The sequence below is a fragment of the Meleagris gallopavo genome, chromosome 1 (assembly GCF_000146605.3).
Source record: "Meleagris gallopavo isolate NT-WF06-2002-E0010 breed Aviagen turkey brand Nicholas breeding stock chromosome 1, Turkey_5.1, whole genome shotgun sequence".
Classification (NCBI taxonomy): domain Eukaryota; kingdom Metazoa; phylum Chordata; class Aves; order Galliformes; family Phasianidae; genus Meleagris; species Meleagris gallopavo.
In genome coordinates this window covers 125,140,860-125,161,203 of record NC_015011.2, presented here as the reverse complement: position 1 = coordinate 125,161,203, position 20,344 = coordinate 125,140,860, and the positions used below count along the sequence as shown (strand labels likewise).

The 20,344-nt window shown below is 38.4% G+C and overlaps 1 protein-coding gene across 1 annotated transcript in view; it reads right to left on the bottom strand.

Moving 5' to 3' along the window:
* Positions 1-19,904, bottom strand: part of CYFIP1 (cytoplasmic FMR1 interacting protein 1) — a 46,033-nt gene extending 26,129 nt beyond the window's left edge. Inside the window, 16 exon segments of the mRNA XM_031557530.1 lie at positions 1,277-1,364; positions 6,358-6,557; positions 8,693-8,812; positions 9,377-9,485; positions 9,571-9,647; positions 10,375-10,471; positions 11,082-11,238; positions 12,450-12,603; positions 14,468-14,615; positions 15,617-15,641; positions 15,644-15,782; positions 16,082-16,207; positions 17,538-17,660; positions 18,284-18,401; positions 19,488-19,579; positions 19,772-19,904. Of these exon segments, the coding sequence (XP_031413390.1) occupies positions 1,277-1,364; positions 6,358-6,557; positions 8,693-8,812; positions 9,377-9,485; positions 9,571-9,647; positions 10,375-10,471; positions 11,082-11,238; positions 12,450-12,603; positions 14,468-14,615; positions 15,617-15,641; positions 15,644-15,782; positions 16,082-16,207; positions 17,538-17,660; positions 18,284-18,401; positions 19,488-19,579; positions 19,772-19,873 (1,875 nt within the window). The 5' untranslated portion in view covers positions 19,874-19,904.
* Positions 19,905-20,344: the final 440 nt, after the last annotated feature.

The window sequence follows — 20,344 nt, the reverse complement described above, 5'->3', positions numbered from 1 at the left end:
ATACTAGATCAGGCTGCCCAGGGTCCCATCCTAGCTGGCCTTGAACACCTCCAGGGTGTTTAACCTCCACAACCACTCTGGGCAGCCTGTTCCAGCACCTCATCACTCTCTTCAACCAAACATCTGAGAACCCTTTTGATGGCTTCTTTTTATAGCAATATAGAAAAATATTCAGATATCTAAAAACGTATGGCTCTCAGACTAAGGATTACTGAACTCATTTTAATAATGTAACCTTACTGATAAAATGTTCCCTGGCAAATCCTCCTCACTCGCCCCACTGTATCATCATTTAGATAAATTACGTTAGCAATCTGTACTAAATTCAGTGAGCTTTCTGGTCTTTACACAGCATCTGGTGAATTCCTAAAATAGTAAAGAACACAATAACTCTAATGTAAGAGAATCCTGCGCTCCTATAATTTACCGTTGCCAGTTGGAGAACAATTACATAAAAACACTTTTCACAGGACCAGATGATCACTTGTTACTGTTCTGTATTAAAAATAAAACAAAAAGGTGAAGCTTTCCAACTCTTCTACGTGTTAAACATGAACATTTTACAGGAGCAGCACATTCATTATGTCTAAGATGTGTAACTGCACAGAGTAAACAACTACAAATCACACAGGCATCTGGGGAAATCCTGCATGAACCTGCAGAAGCACCAAGAGGCCAATACAAGATGAAGAGATGAGCTGACCAGAACGCCAAGTTATCACAGAGACTGTGACATCCTTGGTTGAAGTTGCCAAAGAAATGCTACACTTTCTCTAGAACAATTTAAGCACTTTAGTATCTGATAGTTTAGGACAGTAAAAGTGTCTATATTCCTGCTATGTCAGACAATAACTGAAGCTGTTTTTCCCATCTGTTCTTGTCTTTCCTGCTACAACTCCAGCAGCAAAGCAAGGAAGTGGCTGCACTCAGGATGGGCTCTCATTCTCCCTTCCCCAGCTGAGCACTCTTTGAGCCTGCTCTGCCACTACAAGCAATTGCAGTGCAAGGTGGTTGAGAACAGGAGCTGTTTTTAGCCGTCAGATAAGACTAACCATCAGACTGATCACTTGCACTTTGGCTAAATTATACTGTGGACTTCGTGGCACAGTCTAAAAACAAAGCGTATATTGAATTTAACACAACCACAGAATGTATTCGAGTCCATTTCTAGTAACTTTCATATGCATAAAATATATGAATATTTTTAGTAGCATTCATGTGTAACAATACCCTTAAATATTGGTAAACCATAAATGTAAAGGGAATAAACTCCAACCTTTGATCCGTAGAGATACTGGGGCTGAGCATTGGGCTGCTTATCTCTCTGGAACTCCTGAGAAAATGGTAGCACGGTCCGAACAAATCTACAATAATAAAACAAAGACATAATTATTAACCCTTTAGTTACTAGGTGCGTGTCTACTGCACTTAATCCTGTACACTGTTGTCTGTGTATAATATCAAAGCCAGACTGGTAGCCTTTCAAACCTGAGGATGGGAAAGCACAGAGCCTGCAACACCCAAACACACCTAAGCACAATGCAAAACTCAGTGACCAAACTAGTGGTTTGAATGTTTCATCATACTTGACTGATGTTCTGATATGTAGGTAGGAACACAAACAACGCCTAACAAACAGTGTTACTGCTGTATATCGCATAAGGGGAAAAGAACTACAAGGATCTGGAATGCTGCAAAAGATGTGAACAAACAGTCCACTCCGAACTGAGGGCTCAAAGAGCCTGAGAATCTGCAAGTCTGAATCCTCTCCTGGGGGAGAGGGCTGTCAGCCCTGTGATAGTGCCATGTAACCATGTAATTCACATTTTACAGCAGTATGGTTTTAAGGAGGAAGAAGTTAGTCAGCATCTACTACAACTTTAATTCTGCTTTAAATTTAAATGAAGCAAAATGAGGGACAGGGTGGGGGTGCTTGCAGGTTAGGCATTTCTTGGTAAATGGCACAAAGTTGCAAAGACATAGGGAAGCTGAAAATGAATCATAAAGAATTGCACATCAAGAGTTTGCATCCAGTCAAGCTGTTCCAGCTGATAGTGTCCAAAACAAATTGCATTTAGGAAAAGGTTTCAGAAGGGGAAGTTTGCAGCATGTTATAACATTGAAAAATAATACTGTACCTGCATGTGTTTTTGTTTTAAATGTTTGAATTGAGTTAACACACAAAATAAGTGATTCATTAATCATTTCTCCTTGTAAATATGTAGGTATTCTGTTTATGACAATTTTTGTAGCTGAAAACAGGAACAGTTACCTAAACAAAATCACGTGTACAAATTGTACCATTCTGTTTAAAATTATTTCTACTACATTTTATTTCTGAGTAATCTGAATTATTCTTCTGAGAATTTATAACTTCAAATAAACCTAACTGGAATTAGATGTTAGGAAGAAATTCTTCACTTAGAGGGCGGTGAGGCGCTGGCACAGCTGCCCAGAGAAGCTGTGGTGCCCCATCCCTGAAGGCATTCAAGGCCAGGTTGGATGGGGCCCTGGGCACCCTGAGCTGGTGGGGAGCAGTCCTGCCCATGGCAGGGGGTGGAGCTGAGTGGGCTTTGATGTCCCTTCCAACCTAAGCCATAAGTGATTTTTTCCCACAACACTAAAAGATACACATAGAAACCATTACAGCCCAGCCATCACTTGCACTCTTCAATCTTTTTCAATGAGCAGGTATGTTCTCTTTCTGACATCCTGCAGGTTGCCTTCCTCCTGCTTCTCTTCCAAGAAACAGAAGTACCACTTCCAAGGACTGAAGAATCAACTCTCTCAATACCAAAGATAAAGCAAGACAGATTTTACTTTCCCTCCAGCGCTGCTGGCTGCAGGTTTTGGCACATCAGTTCTTTTCATTTTTAATCACTGTTCATCATCTCAGTAATTTATCCATTTTAATCAACACAGGTTGTAAGCAGCCGAAGTAGATTAAGTGGATGAAAAGCCTGCTGGCTTAAGAGAGCTTTGCAGCGGTGATTGCTAAAGGATGACACGAGCCCTAAAGTATTTTCAGGATCAAATCATTTTATGTCAGTGTCTCTGTGATACCTCCCAGGAAGGAGTTCATGGTGAGCACTTTACAACCAACTGCCATCATCTATTTAAAAATGAAAAGAGAAAACTGAAAAGGACCACTGTGGTTAATGATCTCACTTCCTTGCTGCCACAGGCACCAGATCAGGCAATCTCATTCATAAACTTACTGAGCTTCAACTCACAGTAGTCCTTCCCTCCCTCCTCATGAAGTGTCCTTCTGGACTTCCCTGCTTAATGGATAGGGATCTTTTCAACGCCCAGCCTACCAGCTCAAAGCACAGTCCCTATTCCTCTTCAGGAACGCTAGATCCAGTGCACTCTTCCTGAACATGAATGCCAAGCACACCTGTCTGCACATTATATGGTACAGCGCACCTTAAAAGCATTTGCATGACATTGCTAATGAATCTTGATCCCTTCTCCAAGCTGCTGAGAAAAGCAAAGCATGCTATGGGAGCAACACAGAGATGAAGCGATTGCTTTGGCTTGATCAAAACTGTGGCTACTACAATTCAGCTCTGCCACTGGGACAAGCTCCTATTTAGGCCACGGTTTCTATGGGCTCTGAGGATTTAAGACCACACTGCACACAATCACCACTACACAACCCTTTAATTTGGGTTTTCTGCAGCTTGCCCATCACTGCAGTATCTAAGCATGCTGCAGTGCTGCTGCATGAAGTGCCAAGTACCATTCAAAAACAAGACCAGAGCAATTGGGAAGATAAAAGCTACAGGAGTGCACAGAACATTTCTAAGTCATCCGCATCGTTTGCTGTTTTACAGGGTGGTTTTGTTTTTTTTTTTTACAGCTGTATTTCCAGTTGCTTAGAAATTGTGTGTGTGGCAGGGTTGGGGGTTGTTATGAAGGAGGTTGAGATGAAGAACTGGCTGGCACTTAAGGATGGTGCTACTGGAGAAAAAGCAAACAAAATGGGGGGCATATTTAGCTAGAGAACGAGAGTTTAGACCTTGGATTAGTACAAAGATGCTATGTTTTAATCTTTTCAAACAGCAAATGTCTGAATATCACAAAGGGAATATCAACATTCTTTCAAAATTCAGTGATCCTGGGTATGGCGTGATTAAAATAACAGTTGGACTTAGCCCAAAAAGAAACTGATAAAGAATTTCTGTTCCAAAATCAGGATCACATTAAAATCCTTCAGTAACTCAAAGGGTCATGATAGGCTTATGTGAGATTCCCCACAGAATTCAGGATTTGTATAATATGTTGAGAGGAGATGGGACACCAGGACTGATGGCTCTCTTGGGAAGCTTGCATCAGTATTTCAAGAAAATACAAAAACCCTTAATCCCAATAAGCATTCAGATTGTCTTACACTTGTCTCACTTTCTTAACCCTGAACACAAAACACACTATCAGCTCAGAAATAAGACAGAAAACGTGGCAGAAAAAGGAACACTAGCAGCAATACTTGAAAAGGAACAAGTAAGAAAAATCCGTAAATTGCCCCTGAGTCCTCTAAATCTTCTGGATGGCCCAGTCATCCTAGTTCCACAAATACAGAGGGATGAAAAAAGCACAGGCATGGGCATAAACTATGAAAAAATCTCATGGTGCAGAAAGCCCCTTGGCTTGGAAAAGCAGGGGGCAACTGAGGGCAAACATAAAGAGAGCTCTTAAAAGAAGTCCCAGGCAACACAGAAAAGACAAGTGAGAAATGGCTGCTCATGATCACTCTCAGAGTAAGAACTGGCTAGAACAATTTCAGAACAAACTGAAGAGAGATCCCTTTTCCTACAGCATACAGCTTCCCTGTGAACCCCTCACAAAGCATTCATGAATGTGAAAGCTTCACATAGCTTTAAAAAAGGACTGGATAAAGCAGTGGGGAAAAAAAAAAACAGTCTGCAAAGGATCAGAAACACAGTAACATTCACAAAAGCAGCAACTGCAATAATTAAATTGCTCTATCTTTTGATAGCAGCTTCATTGTTCCATCTCTGTACATCATCACATATAAAAATATTCCTAAATCCCAAATAATTAAAGATGCCACATGTTTCAATTACTTCTGCACGAATAACGGCAGTCTCTGAATAAAACCCACAAGCTTTGTAAACATTTCAACTCTTACAAATGTTTGAAATCACCAAGTTCAAGCACTGTTAGGAAAAAAGTTTCCAAAAAAAAAAAAGATGCTGGGCACAAATCAATCTGATCAACACACTAACGTTAAAGGAACAACCCTCATGCCTCAGCTCCACTCGAATTAACAGAAGGCAGGGCATAGGTACTTCACATTGTCTAGTCCTGCTTTTTTTTTTCCCCCCAGACAGAATGTTGGCTCTAAACCACAACAAAACCATCAAGAAGAACATATCAAGCAGAGGAAGCACTCCAAGGAGAGTGAAAGATGAGAACAGGCTTCTCCTCCTGCCATAGCTCAATATCAGTATGCTTTACTGACTCTTCACAATGCTTTAATCAGGTTTTGCTTAAAAGCCAAAAGCAAACACAAAATCAGGAAGCCCAAGTGCTGTGCCTTCCACTCATTCAAACTTTGAATCCTATCATTTGCTTCCTATTTCCGTTACTCACTCTCCATCAAGGTTGCAACAGCAGGAAGGAAGTACGCCTGGAACAAAGCTCTAACACTACAGATACACACTGTTCTTCAAAAAGAAAAGCTCACCATCAGAGAACATCTTTTAAAAGTAGCACTAGCCACCTGAGAAAAAGAAAGGAGAAGAAATACAATTTACTGCTTCTCTGAATGACTTAGGATGAGTTTCCTCTGCTCAAAAAGACATACGCTTCAAGGTAAGACTTCCCTGGCTAACAAAGACTCAGTGATACACAACCATCGGACACGAAATGGCCACAAGTTCCAGAAACATGGCAGACAGCAACAAGGCAGATAAAACCATACTCAGCGAGCACTGAACTCTTCCCTTTTCCTTCTTATCAACACAGAAACAAGGAATATAATTTTACTTTCGTCATTGCACAGTTGAGGATCCTGTTTACCAAATGTCTTTCTGACATGCACGTAGCAGTATTTTTGGACACACTTTATTTTCAGCATATCATTGCTAAGTCATAAAATGTCATAAAATGTAACCTCAGCAACCAAATTCTATTTCTACTGTGGACTAATAACAGTCTTTCATACATTTGACAGTACTTAGTAAAATGACTCATTTTACCTCATTTCAAGAAAAGCACTAGCAGCGAAAAATACACTAAATGAATGGTGATGGAATTTGTTAGCATTTGCTGTGAGAGAAGTTGCAGGAGAGCAAGAGAACTGCTGCCAACAAAAGGCTACACCATGCCAACCTGTTAGTGGATCCATTGTAGCAGTAGTTTGGAAGGAAATCGTAATTGAGTTCCCAAAATACATGAAGAGTGATTCGTCCGTAAGGGGCTGACACATTGTGATTGGCTTCCCTGAACATGGCATCGAAGCTGTCCAAGGTCATGTATCTGCTCAGAAGTTTGTGAGTCATTTTGTTTATTTCTATCAAGCCATCCAGCTCCTACAAAAAAATAGATCAAGAGGAAAGAAAACAAGCAGTAAATTTAACAAAGGAGAGAACCTCAACAAAGTACATAAAGAGCCTTAATTGAATAGGAGACTATCAGTGAAAAATGGACAGCTGACTCCTCTCCACTGTTACTCCAGTGACAAAGCTGGAAGGAATCTGTGTTCCCAAGACTGCTCTGTGTCTATATCCCACCAAACCCTCTGAGATGCTGAGGGTATGACCTGTCTGCACTGCTGGCAGGTGTCTCAAACACAAATATGGGCCAACTAAACTAAAGTTAGAATTCTAACACTTAACTGGAGTCAGAAACAGATCGAGAAACAGCTTCTGCATTTCCTACATTACAAGCATCTGCAAAGTTCTTTCTGCTGGACAGGGCAACTGGTGACCAAACTTTTGTAGCAGTACTGATTTATCATAAATCCTTCTCATGGTTTAGTCAGGGAAAGAGCTTACTAAGAGGCAACAAAAGATGAGCCATTTACAAATGGAGTGAAAATACCTACAAAAATCACTAGTTGTGGATTATACATATGGGCACTGCCTTTCATAGTGTTTTTTCTCTTGACAAGACATTTCCAAGTACAGTTTCTGGCACTTTCTTTTAAATAAATTACAATAGAAACAATGCATCTTTGACACCGGACACCGAAACACTAGTATTTATGGAACAGAGCACTGAACTCATTAATGATCAGAGTTGGTCTAGCAATTGCAAGGCAAGTTACAGCACAGCCTTTAACCAGTATGTACCAAGAAAGAAAAAAAAGAAAAAATTAAAAACAGAGAACACAACCTCTCATTCCAAAAACCACCAATGAGCATTGCTTATAGTTGTGCAATGACATATGAAAGAATACCAGGGGAGATTGGGCTTCATTTGGCTATGCAGTCATGTTCCCATACAGTGCTATCTGATTCAACTGCTCCATTTTTCAAAGGATTTTCAAACTTGTGAGTGACAGTTAACTTAAGAAGACAAAAACAACCACTATGATGGCTACAACAGCACTAAGTCCAATCTGAGACCAGAAACAGATCGATCTTTTAATTGCCTTCATTTAACTTATTTAGCTTCAAAAACAGCAGAAGTTATCTACAAGTTAAGCTATTAGTACCAGTTTCTCATAGAGGAAACTAAGCAGTTTTCAGCAGAAATGATTCTGTGTAAAACCAAAGGAAAAAAAGGGAAGATGGCAACAGGGCAATGGATGGCAACTTAGCCCTGCCAATCTCTACGTCAAAGAAGAGTAAGAGCCAGCGACCTAAGAATCATCAATGGTTTCTATTCACTTAGCCAGTAAGAAAACTACATTTAAGTAATTCAAATGTTATAACACCGTGCTCCAAAATGTCATGAAAAACCTGACTCCTGCCCATCTCAGGGCCTTAGAATTCTATTTACCCCCAGTAAAGGATGACATGAAATTGGGCAAGTTAATGCATGTCAAAATCTCACAGGTGAAACAAACATATTACAACAAGATTGACAGTAAACTTTCTTGCACAACTTTTTATTTTATTTCGTTCCAGCAGAACAGAATATAGCTTACAGCTGGCATTTCTGACTGAATACTGATTTGTCAAATTCATGTAGTCTGGCAATAAAAATTGCCCACTAACATTTTCATCAGGAAACTAACTCAAAAAGACACTTCAATATTGTACAGATGCTCTCCTTCCACATGCCAGATCTCATCCCTTTGCAAAAAAAGCTTACCTTGATTTGGTCATGCTACAAAAAACAAGCTGGGGGCTAAACAAACTCCTTTTGATTCTACCAGGCACAGCGTTGTTTTGTCTTGGTCTGCAGTTTATGTATAAGGACACGCAGAAGTGGGCATTTCCAAAAGCTTAAATCATAAGAGTGCTTACTCTCCTTGCCTGCTCACAGCTCCTAGAATACACTTTCTCTACAGGTGCTCTTTACACTTAGAACTTCCGAGGAGCTCAGCCTCTTCCCCTCTCTCCAGGTGTGACCGTGCAGTTAATCACTGAGAGAACACCTACAGGGCTTCCAGCCAAACTTGAGATTTTTTTTCTTTTTTTTCCTTCGACCATTAAAAAGGAACACATGTTTTTAATGAGAAAAGTAAAAAAAAAGAAAAAAAAGGTGGAACACTCACCACAATGGAAGTCAAATCCTCACTTTCAAATCGACCAATTGCCAGCTCCATTGATCTGTACATAGCTGCTGAAATTCGCTGAGTGATCAATCGGTTCAGGTCTATTGACCTACCAAGAAGCTGAGGAAAAACTGCCATTAAGCTTTGAACTGAACATCAAATCACAAGACAAGCTGTACACGGACTACAAGGTTCCACAAATTAATAGACTTTTAAGCAGTGAATTTGCATTCCAAACACACAGAAACAAAGTATATGGATAACATTTATAAATCCATGAATAAATGAGATGTTACATCTAATTTCTCACAAAAAGAAGTAATATCACATGCAGTATTCTTATCTAGATATATATATCATCATTTAATGGCTTCATTACATTGTGCCAACAACGCATTAGAAAAAAAGTGGTGAAAGATGTTATCAGGAAGACAACATTACACACATTTCTCCTATTTGGCTTGCATTTGCTTAACTGCAACACATACTTGCAACTAAAATGGGATCTTTTAAGGTTTTAGTTAGTTTATTCCTTCTACAGACAAAAAAAGCTTATCTCAAATGTCACTTCTGCCACTTACAAAGCAGAACAGAAAGCACAGAAATAGTTTTGCGTATCTACAGAAATCAACACCGCTGGAAAAATGCCCAGCAATGCAAATACAAGAGCATGAGTTAACTCACTTGGACGTGTCTTTGTTTCAGCAGCGTCTCATAGCGGTTGGACTGCAGCAACTGAATGGTTGCTCCCTGATTCTTACATTCTGAACGCAAACGTTTATCCAAAAGCAGGCTATCAAGAAAAGAAAGCAAAGAGAAAAGTATAGCAAACAGCAAACCCAAGCACGAATAAAAGTTCTTGCTACTGAAATATCTACCTGCCAGCCATTGCCTTGTAGTACGCAAATATTTGGTCTGCCAGCTTGTAGACAAATTGGTCAAAACACAGGTTTACCTTAGGAGAGAGGAAAAAAAGTGTATTTATGGCTACTCAGTATTAAAAAAGAGGAACTTATCCAAGATTCCACCACTTAGTAAAAATATCTAGAAGAGTTAACATTTCTAAAGATCCTTGCACAAGAGAAGATGACATTCAGCCTTTATCATTAATGTGAAGGGTTTTGTAAAGATCTACACATATCCTTGCAACGCATCAGCAGATCAATCATCCATATTCTGTCTTTGCAACTTGTTCCTCATCTCCATCTGTTATGAATCTCTTGCAATAGGTCTCCTCCTTTAACTTAGCTTCCTTAGAGGAGGCTGAGGGGAGACCTTATTACTCTCTTCCAGTATCTGAAAGGTGATTACAGCAAGAGTGGGGTTGGTCGCTTCTCACTGGTGACAGGACAAAGGGAAATGGCCTCAAGTTGCACCAGAGGAGGTTCAGGTTGGATATCAAAAAAAACTTTTTTACAGAAGGGGTTGTTAAGCACTGGAATAGGCTCCCCAAGGAGGTGGTTGAATCACCATCTTGAATGTGTTTAAAATCCATTTGGATGTGGTTCTCAGGGACATGATTTAGTGGAGGGCTTTTAGAGTTAGGGTAGTATGGTGAGGTTGTGGTTGAACTTGATGATCTTTAAGGTCTTTTCCAACCTGAGCAATTCTGTGATTCTATGATTCTATAATTCCACATTAACACACGGACTACTTTTATCCTGTAGGTAAGGTTGCTTTACCTCTGCCTCAATCTCATCATAGAGGAACTGCTTCTTAAATTTAGTAAGCGCATAATGAGCACTGTCATTATAAAGGTCCAAAGAATATAGAACATACCTGAATGAAAACAAACAAACAAACAAAAATGTTACATATCTGTAGAGATGTGGCTCTTCAAAATGGTTAAGTCAACATACTTTCAGCCTGTGAATATTGTGATCTACATGTGTGTCACATAAACAAGATTTTTTGTTCTTGGAGTTTATATAAAGATTCATACTTGCTCATTTAAGAAAGTCTTTTGTTAGTTTAATAATTTTTACAGATAAGTTTGCAGTCTGAAACTTGCTTTCCAGATACAGTTTTTCATCAGGTGAAACCACGCTTGCTCTTAGTACCCTGGATTATATTGAGTAGGTAATCAATTACATTGATTATATCGAGTTATTAAGAAGATCTACTGCAAAATAAGCACAGAAGGAGAATTCATCCAGGGAACATCACATTTAGCTACTGCAATTACATTTACATTAAATATTTAATATTTTATTCACTTTGAAAAAAAAAACTGTGAATTGTAGAAGTAAGCAAAGAGGAAAATTGTATGAAGGTTTAGAATACCTTCTCAGTGACTGCTTGTTAAAATCAATTAAAGCAGTAACATTATAATAAAGAGTGGCAATCATTAAGAATAATCATTCAGTGGAAGAGCACAAGTAGGTCTTACTCCATCATTGATGCCTCTTTGGTCTCCAAAATATGATCTGTCAGAATCCAAGGCATTGACATCTCAATGGGAAACTGGATTCTTCTTCCCATGGTCAGCTCTAAGAAGAATTCCCTGAACCACAGCTGGGACAGATCACAGCATTGCTGCAGGGTTTCTTTTGGGATAAATAAGGTAGAATTACACTTCTTACAGAAGTACATCAAGGACAATACAACTGTGATTCTGATGATGCAAGGTGAAACAAATAAAAGCAGGCATTGAGTCATACACAAGCCAAATGTGTAAACTCAATTCAAAATGCAGAGCCCATGACTTTTTGAAATAGTTCTGAACTCCATGTTGGCCCCCAAAGAGGTGCCTTATTACAGAAAATACTGTGGGAGTGGACCAGACTACCGGTTAAATGGAAAAATTCTGCACATCATTATGGGGGGCTTCTAATTTAACTTTTCATTTAGGGTCTGCTCCTCAACTGTGCACTGATCTTGGGAAGTAGCTGGTGAAGGAGACAACACAGTACTGGGACCGTTAGTACAATCCATCCTTATGGAGGACTAAATCACTCCACACATCTCTGTTCAACAGACAGGTAGTAAGTGACACACAGACACATGAAGAAGGGATTAAAACAAAAAGTTTCTAAGGCCACTGTCAGGGACACAGATATACATTTTCCCACCTCTCCAGTAAACATTCAGCACAAGCCTTCATTTGTATAAAGCTTCAGAGCCAAAACAAAAAATAGATTTTTTACATTAAAATCTTGCAAAACTGGATGTGCTGCTCACCAGCAGCATTATAACAGAAATTAACAGGCTCCCCCTTCTTTGAGGGTAAAGGAGTCCAGTAACAAAACAAAAATGGAAGACAACACAGCATGGTGATGACAAAGACTAAATACATTCAATGTCAGTAGGTGAATTCTTTAGGACAGCATGTTTCCGATTACAATTAACTGAATAGTAAAAGTGGTGAAATGACATCAAATTTACCACAACAGAGAATCCGTTCCCTCTGTACTTGGGAAAAAAAAAGAAAAAAAAAGAAAAAAAACAACAAAAAACGAACTTACCTTTTTAAAATTTCAATGCACAAAGAATTATCTGTCCCTTGTTTGCATGAATACATTTGAAAAAAAATGAGGTAACAATATGAAATTTGACCCATTATAAATGAATGTGTTACAAGTCAAAATAAACCTACCACAATAATGAATACCACATCTCAGAAAACGTTTGGACAGACCAAGGTTTTTTGATCAATAAAACAACAGTAAGTTGGCTTAGGCAATCGGAAACATTTTCCAGGTTGTGTTAGAGGTGTTAGGACATGCTAAGCTGGACACTGATCATCTCCATATCTTACCACTGAAATTTATCAAATGAGTGTAGAAGAAAGACTCGCGATGGAATTTTTCTATGTCCAATATGGTGGGTCCCTCAAGGCTACTTCTCAAGGTTTTCTTGGAACCACTTTTGTCAGCAATGAGGGACTCTAACATAGTTCTCACCATGTAAAGCTGTATCATTAAAGGAAACAATTGTGGTGGAAGGGGGGGAAAAAAGGAAAATACACATGGCACATTAGTTGAGCAACACTGAGAATTACTATCAGTAAGCGACTGCTCCACTTCAAATTGAAAATTGGCACTGTGTGGGCAAAAGCCTTCAGGCAAGAGGAACGGATGCAGAGCTAGCCTACCCAGCAGCACAATGCCTACCCATGCCAAGGGGCCTCCACCGACTCTGAGCAGCAGACCATTTGCAGTGGAACAGTTCACATCACCACAAGAGTAGAAGTAATAAGTAACGTCTTACCACCAAAGTTTAACAGAGGCGGATAGATGTAGGACTGCCTCAGAAACTTGTGTGTCATTTGCAATAGCTTTTCCAGTCCCAGAGCCTTGAGCTGCTTCAACAGCTCAGCAGAGTTTAAGGACTCTGTCATAGTGCGAACCATGTAGAGCTAAAAACCAACAGACAGGGGCAGGCAGGGGAGAGAGAATCCGTTAATAAAAACACACAGGTAAATAAGGAAGGGAAACAGAAGCAGAGAAATTGTGTTAGTTTGTTAAAAATGAAAAGCAGCACAGTAAGCATGCAAAGGAAAATAATACACTTCTAAAACAGATAGGTTTCTTCCTTCAGAATAATTGTTGCCATCCAGTGCTCCCTGAGGTGAATGGAAAAATCACCATTCACCTCAGCAGATGTGGAGCCAGGCCCACAGCTGTTGGCTTCTCAGAGTATTTCAAAAGATTTCCAAGCATATCCAATTCATAAATAGCCATTTTAGAACTGCAGGAGATTGAGAGAGAAGTACCTAGAGTGGATAGCTTTGATCTCCTCCCCTCAGCAGAGACAAACAAGTGTGCCACCCCAAGAGCAGAAATGACAACAGAACTGTGTGCTCTAACAAGCCTGTAGCTGCCTCTGAAACAAAGCTCTCCGACACACCCAGCATAGAGAAACACACTGATGAATATATATATATATGTACTTTTTTTTTTAAGTTGATCGTATTTCCCTCAGAAAGTTAGAAATCAAAACAAAATCTTCATTAGAATCATCCTAGTAAAACTTAGGCAATCTTTTACTACCCAAGAGTGTTATACACATGGGTTCTCTTCCCCACTGATGTATATAAGAATATTTGATTACAAACCACAGTGGCCTTCAGTTTTTCACCCAAAGTGCTCAGTATCTCATTTTCTAGTTGGACTGTGAATACCCAGGCCATACACTCTCCAAAACAAATTTACAAATAAAATAAAACAGGAAATTACACAGAGAAAACAAAACCAACGTCTAGGTATGGGATTTTGATGACTGCCACAGAAAATGCACTTGAAATCTATTAATAGTAGCACAATATTATACAGATTTTAGGGAGCAGTTTCTTTATTCATTACTGAATAAGATGAGGGATCTTTTTGAGATTCAAATACTCTCCCATGCTTTATATTTAAATTCTAAATATAATTTAAAACTATAATTTAAAACAATGTAATTTATGAGATTTAACTAAAAGAAAAAATCTACCAGCCACATGAGAGAGAATCTAAAATGGAAACAGTTAAGAAATAATCAAATGATTCCAAAATATTGTATTAAAATATTAGGAGCTCGAGGAGAAAATATTTCTTTGAAGTGAGTCAAATTACAGAGATGGAACACTAGTAAAATCACACATCTGAATAGAAAGTGACAGCAACCCAGACAGATGATTTGGTTAAGTATACGTCATTTTGTAAATATAAAACTAATCAAAGTAGATTTTGAACATTCCAAAAGAAAACTGCTCTTTAAAGTAGTTTAGCCAGAGAGAAAACATGATGTGCAATAACCACTGACAAGTATCACAACCATTAGACAGGAACATACCTGAGTACTGGAGGGACCCACCGCACGCCTTGGGACTTTGATATCAAAGCCACTTTTGGGGTCTTTTTCTCCCCTTAGAGCTGGGTCATTGAATGGTTCATGACCTGCTTCCCAGTCACAGACCGTCTTTCTGATGGCCTGCAAAACACTGAACAGAATTCACATCGCTTCAGACTTGTACGCATCCAAGTGTGCAGAAACTCTGCAACGGTGCTCTGGAGCTCAGGGTAACTCAGAGGAACCACAAACAACTTTGCCAACAATTTCAAGACAGCCAGATTCACGTGACAATAATTCTACACTGCTCCCTCAGAAAGGACAGTGCAGAGCGCTCCTCCTTTCTCAGAAGAAAGTTGACCTATGAAACTGGTTCAAAACCCAACTGTCAAGAATTTGCCTTTGTGATCCTTGGTGAGTGCATCATGCCATTTTGTACTCGTGCATCATGAAATGCAGGCAAGTTAATCAAATAAAACCACACTAAAACAAGACAATTTGAGCTTGAATTGAAAAGGAAGAAGATACTTCCTGTTTCCTGCAGAACTCCTAAATTCAGCTGGATTTTATACAAACGTTATACTTTAACTAAAGTGGGAGTAAACAACTGATAAAGAAGTTAAGCTTAAAATCAAACAACTAGGGACAGAAAAATAAAGTGAAAAGTCATAGCAATCAGTGTGGGACAGAGCATTTGGAAAAGAAGTGGAAGGCTAATAAGGTAGAAGCAGAAGAAGTGAAGAAACAAACCAAGATGCCAAGAGGGCAGAGAAAAGACTATGGGATGTAAATATCAAACACAAGGAATCATAAGGAAGGTGGACAGCAACAATTTTATTCAAAATAAAAATACTAGTCTTTCTTTAAATATTACATTACTTATCTTTCCTTAGGATAGAAACAAACTACAGACAATCCTGCTAGAAGAAATCCTGACGTGGTGCTAAGAAGCTCAAGACGACCCAGACTTCTACCTTAGCCATACTGGCAGTCATTCAATCTGACTCCCAGGATACAGTCAGGGAAGCTAACTTTGAATCCTATACAGACTACAAAGGGAGGGTGGATTCAAGAGGCAAAATGTATCAACTGTGCAATTTTAATAAGAGTTGGAGAAAGGAATACAGGGAGAGATAAGAAGAAGAACATTACCTCTGAATGACATTTTTCTTTTTTTAATCGCTTGTCTTAATGGCTCTCTAAGCGTGACCTGGGCAAAGTCCTGAAGAGCTGCATAAATGGTATGGCGAATGGCATGATTGAAAACACTTTCCATCCTTCCCATCAGCACCTGAAGACCTTTGATCATGGCAATCACCTGGAAAACAAAACCAATGTGTTTTTTTTTAATTTTGTTTGTGTATATTTGTTCAAAAAGTCATTTTTTTCAATATAGAAAATGAAAGAAGAGGAATTAACAAGTTCAAAAAGGTAAAGGAGAAAGTCAGTCTAAAGAGGGTAGTTTTCCTGTGCCCCTTCTGTGCTTTGAATGAAGGAAAACATGCACTTTCAGAGTCAACACAGCCATAGAAAATGCTTTCAAAGAATGTTCTCTCTTTTGTATGGAATTAATCTTTGGGAAATCCCTGTCTAAAACGAAAAAGGAAAATTTCTTACCTCAACCAAAGCAAACTTCTCCTCACTAGTATAATTATATCTTGTTGCTCTTTCATACTCTTCTGCATTGTCAGGACAATCTTTATTAGAGTATTTGTCAGTTGGGTGTACCAGCTTCCATGAATACTGCAGTTCACAAAATGGAAGAGGGAGAAGAAAGATGGAAACAAAAAAGGCCTGATAAACAAAACATATCTGAACACAAATAATGTGCTTATAAAATACTCTGATGTTTTCAAGAACATCTGAAAAATATTTGGTACTCAAAACCTGCATAAATTCTGAAACAGAACATGATGTATGTAATAAGGTTAATGGATACTGAGTGAGTTCAGAAAACAGATCAATAAGTGAGATACTCCATGCCAGAAGAAAATCTCAGTGGGAGGGCAGAAGAACTTATGTGACAAGCACTTAAGGAAATCCATACAAATAAAAAAGACAAAGAAAAGCATGGACCTAAAATTGGCAGTAGTAAGAGATAAAACAAACAAACAAACAAGAAAAAAAAACAAAAAACCTACAAAAAAAAAAGTACCCAACAAAACAACTGCTATGGTTTGTTCTGGAACTAGGAGACAGAGGTAAAAATGAGAGATTTCTACAGAGGTATAACAAAGCAGGTATATTTCTACAGAGGTATAATAAATCAAATCTGTCTTCTCTTATACAATATATCACCTGTTTCACCCCTTTTAGGTTGTGCTTTGCTGTAGGTAAGACACACAGCTTTTATCTAAGTAAGAGTCTGGAATATATGAAGCATTCCCACAGTCTCCTCTTAGTTTCTGCATTAAGCAGTTTCCGATTGAAAAAAATACATAAATGGCTACTTTTCTAACTAGCATCTGTTTTTAAAGTAGGTTCTTATGATACAAACCACTTTGCAGGTTATTTCCTCTCCCTCATCTCTTCTCAAATTTTGTATTATCTACATTTATCAACTAAAAGTCTTCTTTATGTCTTCTCCCATTGGCTAATGGAAGCCCTTCCATCTTTCCTGTGTGTACAGTTAAGACCTCCCACACTTCAGTTTACTAAGTGACAACATCTAACCATAGCCAACTGAATACACTGACTTCCTATGTGACTGCATGTAGGTAACAAACGACATATATGGAAAAATAAATGAAGTCAGTCTACAAAACATGTCAAGAGAAACATAAAAGCATCTGATCAAGGATCACAGGTGAACACCTATCCAGTAAATGTAAAAAGTTAAATGTAGTGTATGAGAAGGCACATGCTACTGGATATTTAAAGCAGTAACATTACTCCTAGACTTTGAGAGCTGAGGTGCTGCTTTCCTCTGTGAACATTCTGAATCAGGAGAAAAGGAGCGCAGGAAAAGAGAAGAGAATTAAGAGAACAGTACATAACATGCATTTTTTTATTCTGTTAAAGCAAAGCCTGTCCAACCTCATTTTCATCTGCTTTCCTTCTTCAGAAAACATACCACTTCCATGACATGTGCACTCCACTGGGAGAGAAGCTGCAAGCCTTGGAGAGAAAGATCAAAGAGCTTCCGATACTCTGCATCTGTTTTTTGAGCTTCCTGTCTGCCAGAACCAGTCACTACCTACAATGTTTTTAAACAAGCAAACAAAAAAAAATTAAAACAAATTGTGTACAACATTTACAGTCATATTTCTCAAGATTTTTTTAAGCATTAAACAGCATCACTTATCAAGACTTGGGTACAAAAGACCAGTATCATTTTTTTCTTCTAAAGAATTATCTCATTACATTTCACAGACTTTGGTCAAGAGATAGAAATCACAAGGACTCCGTATCACCAAAATATAATTGCAGACAAACTCAAGATACTGATTATATATTATATATGCATGTGCACTTGATTTTAGTTTTCAACTCATCTCTCAAATTATAGCTTCACTCAAAGCATTATGAGCACACATTTGGAGTAAAGGTTAGACAACCTATTCCCAAAGAGATATGTCAAAAATTTCTGGGATACACAGACAAACACAAGATGTCTGCAGTTTATATGATGTATCAGAGTTTAAATAGCATTAATATCATGCACAGAGTGGGTACCAGCCTTGCAGCCAGCTTTTCTTGAGTCAGGTCCGTGAGCTATCCTTTACCCAGCCTGAGATTTGCCTACTTTTTTACAATATAGTTTTACAATAACTGCTAGCCAGATGTAAAATCTCTGCAAATAGCTCTAATCTCCCACACCTCACTGTTGCTGTAGCGAGCCAGTTCTGATATGAAACGCATATGGTCTTCTCTGATTTGGATCATCTGCTCACATATATTGTACTGGGGACTGCTGCTGGAAGACGTGCACGTCCATCTGTTGCAGAAGACAAAAAAATCTTCAATCAGTTGATGCAATAAAGAGTACAGCTGATACTAAAAAAGAAAGAACAAAAATCGTGTGACTCATTTTTTTTTCCTTAAATCTTCCTTCTCATCCATGTGAGGCCTTTCCTCTTCTCTTTCACTTCGCTGCTGCTGTGAAATACAAACTGCCATCTCTCTTCAAAAGCACACACTTAGGGACAGGACCAAAAAGGACTGAAAGCCAGGGCAGAGGGACAGATACAGGCCATAAGATGCTTAGCTGCTTTCAGCTTGTTTTTCTTCATTTATGTTTAACTGAGAAGAACTTATTGTACGCTCCAAATATAAAAATAGTTATTATTAAATACTATTAACATGTTATCAAGAGAGACACAAAATACATGCTACCAAATATTGTGTTAAACAGCCTCATACTTTTAGTAGCTCAGTAGGCTCGCTACTATTGATTTTCTCTTAGCAATTACATGCAAGTTACATATTTTTTTCTGCAGGAATTAAAAAGCAAAGCACTACATTCTAAATTCACATAACTGCATGGAGGGAAGGTCTCAGAGGAGCACAGGAACGTTTGCTAAAATAAAGCAAAAACCATAAACCATGGAACAATTTGTATAAAACAGCTGCATTTTCCAGCCATTTTGCTGTTGTACTCCTACCAAAACAAAAAGAAGAGGGACGCAAGCTAAGTTTCTGCTCCATGTACAATATATACATGCACTACTGCTCACCTTGCTTAGTATAATCCTTCATTTCTTTTAAAGAAAGTTTCATATTTAAAGGAAAAAATAAAAATTACATTAGTGTAAGATAAATTTTACATTCTCCAACCCAGGTGAAAAGCAGTGCCACTGATGCAAGAAATAGCTCAGCAGCACAGAAAGATTTTATGTCCTTTACATTGTTTCTACTATGTGGAGTACATTAATAGTGAAATACCCACACCAAAAAACGGACCAAGGTGAAAATCCTATTAATGTAATTATCACAGATTATCAGGTGATTATGAAATCATACCTTGTGGGTCTGACCTTCCCCAGCCTACATACTCCCCTCTCTGTATCCTCGTTCTACCTACCTGGATTTGTTTTCTTCATAATGGGCACTTGTCTTGATATATCTTGCAAGTTCAATCTGCATATCACCAAAGAGCGGGACAACCTGCAGCTGCTGTACACAGGGAATAAATCAGATTAGATAAATGATGAAATATGCACCTTAGTGAAAGGAAACTGCTATTTACCCAATGATAGTTCAAAGTGATTTTTGTTTTATTTGATTATATTAATCTGGAGGTATATTTAAAACGCAGGGGGAATTGCCTTCCACATTACATATTAGGAAATGCTTCTCTTAACCAACCTTGAAGAATTTGTCAATCTTGGCTAAATTTATCCTCTTTTTTGCATCCAGCTTGTAAATGTTACTGACACTTCCATCCATCAGGTACAATCCAAAGCCCATAACCTGGCAAAAGAAAAAAAACAAACCTCTCTGCAAAAGGAGATCAGGGGTATAAACATGCTGAAAATATTTGTCATGAGACAAACATTCAGCGTTCACTCCATACCTTTTCTTTCACTGCAAGACACACACTAGATAATATCAACCAATTTCACATTCCCTGGCACTCTTTCATTAGATGTACTTATACCAGTTCATTTTTTCTGCTTCCTAACCCTAATTTTTAAGTTACTTGTTTCCTCAAAGCTTTGATACACAGCATCATCTCCAGAAGCCTTTTGCATAAATTTGCCACCTATCTAGAACTAAAATTTCCTAGTTCCTTTCTGTTGTTGCTATACTTCACAGAGACACCGTTCCATAGAATTAGTTTCCTAACAAGGCTGCAGTTCAGTTAGACTAACTTCAATTTATGAAGAACAAAAATGGATTAGAAGTTTTCTTAACAGATTTAGTGTTTAAAATAAAATA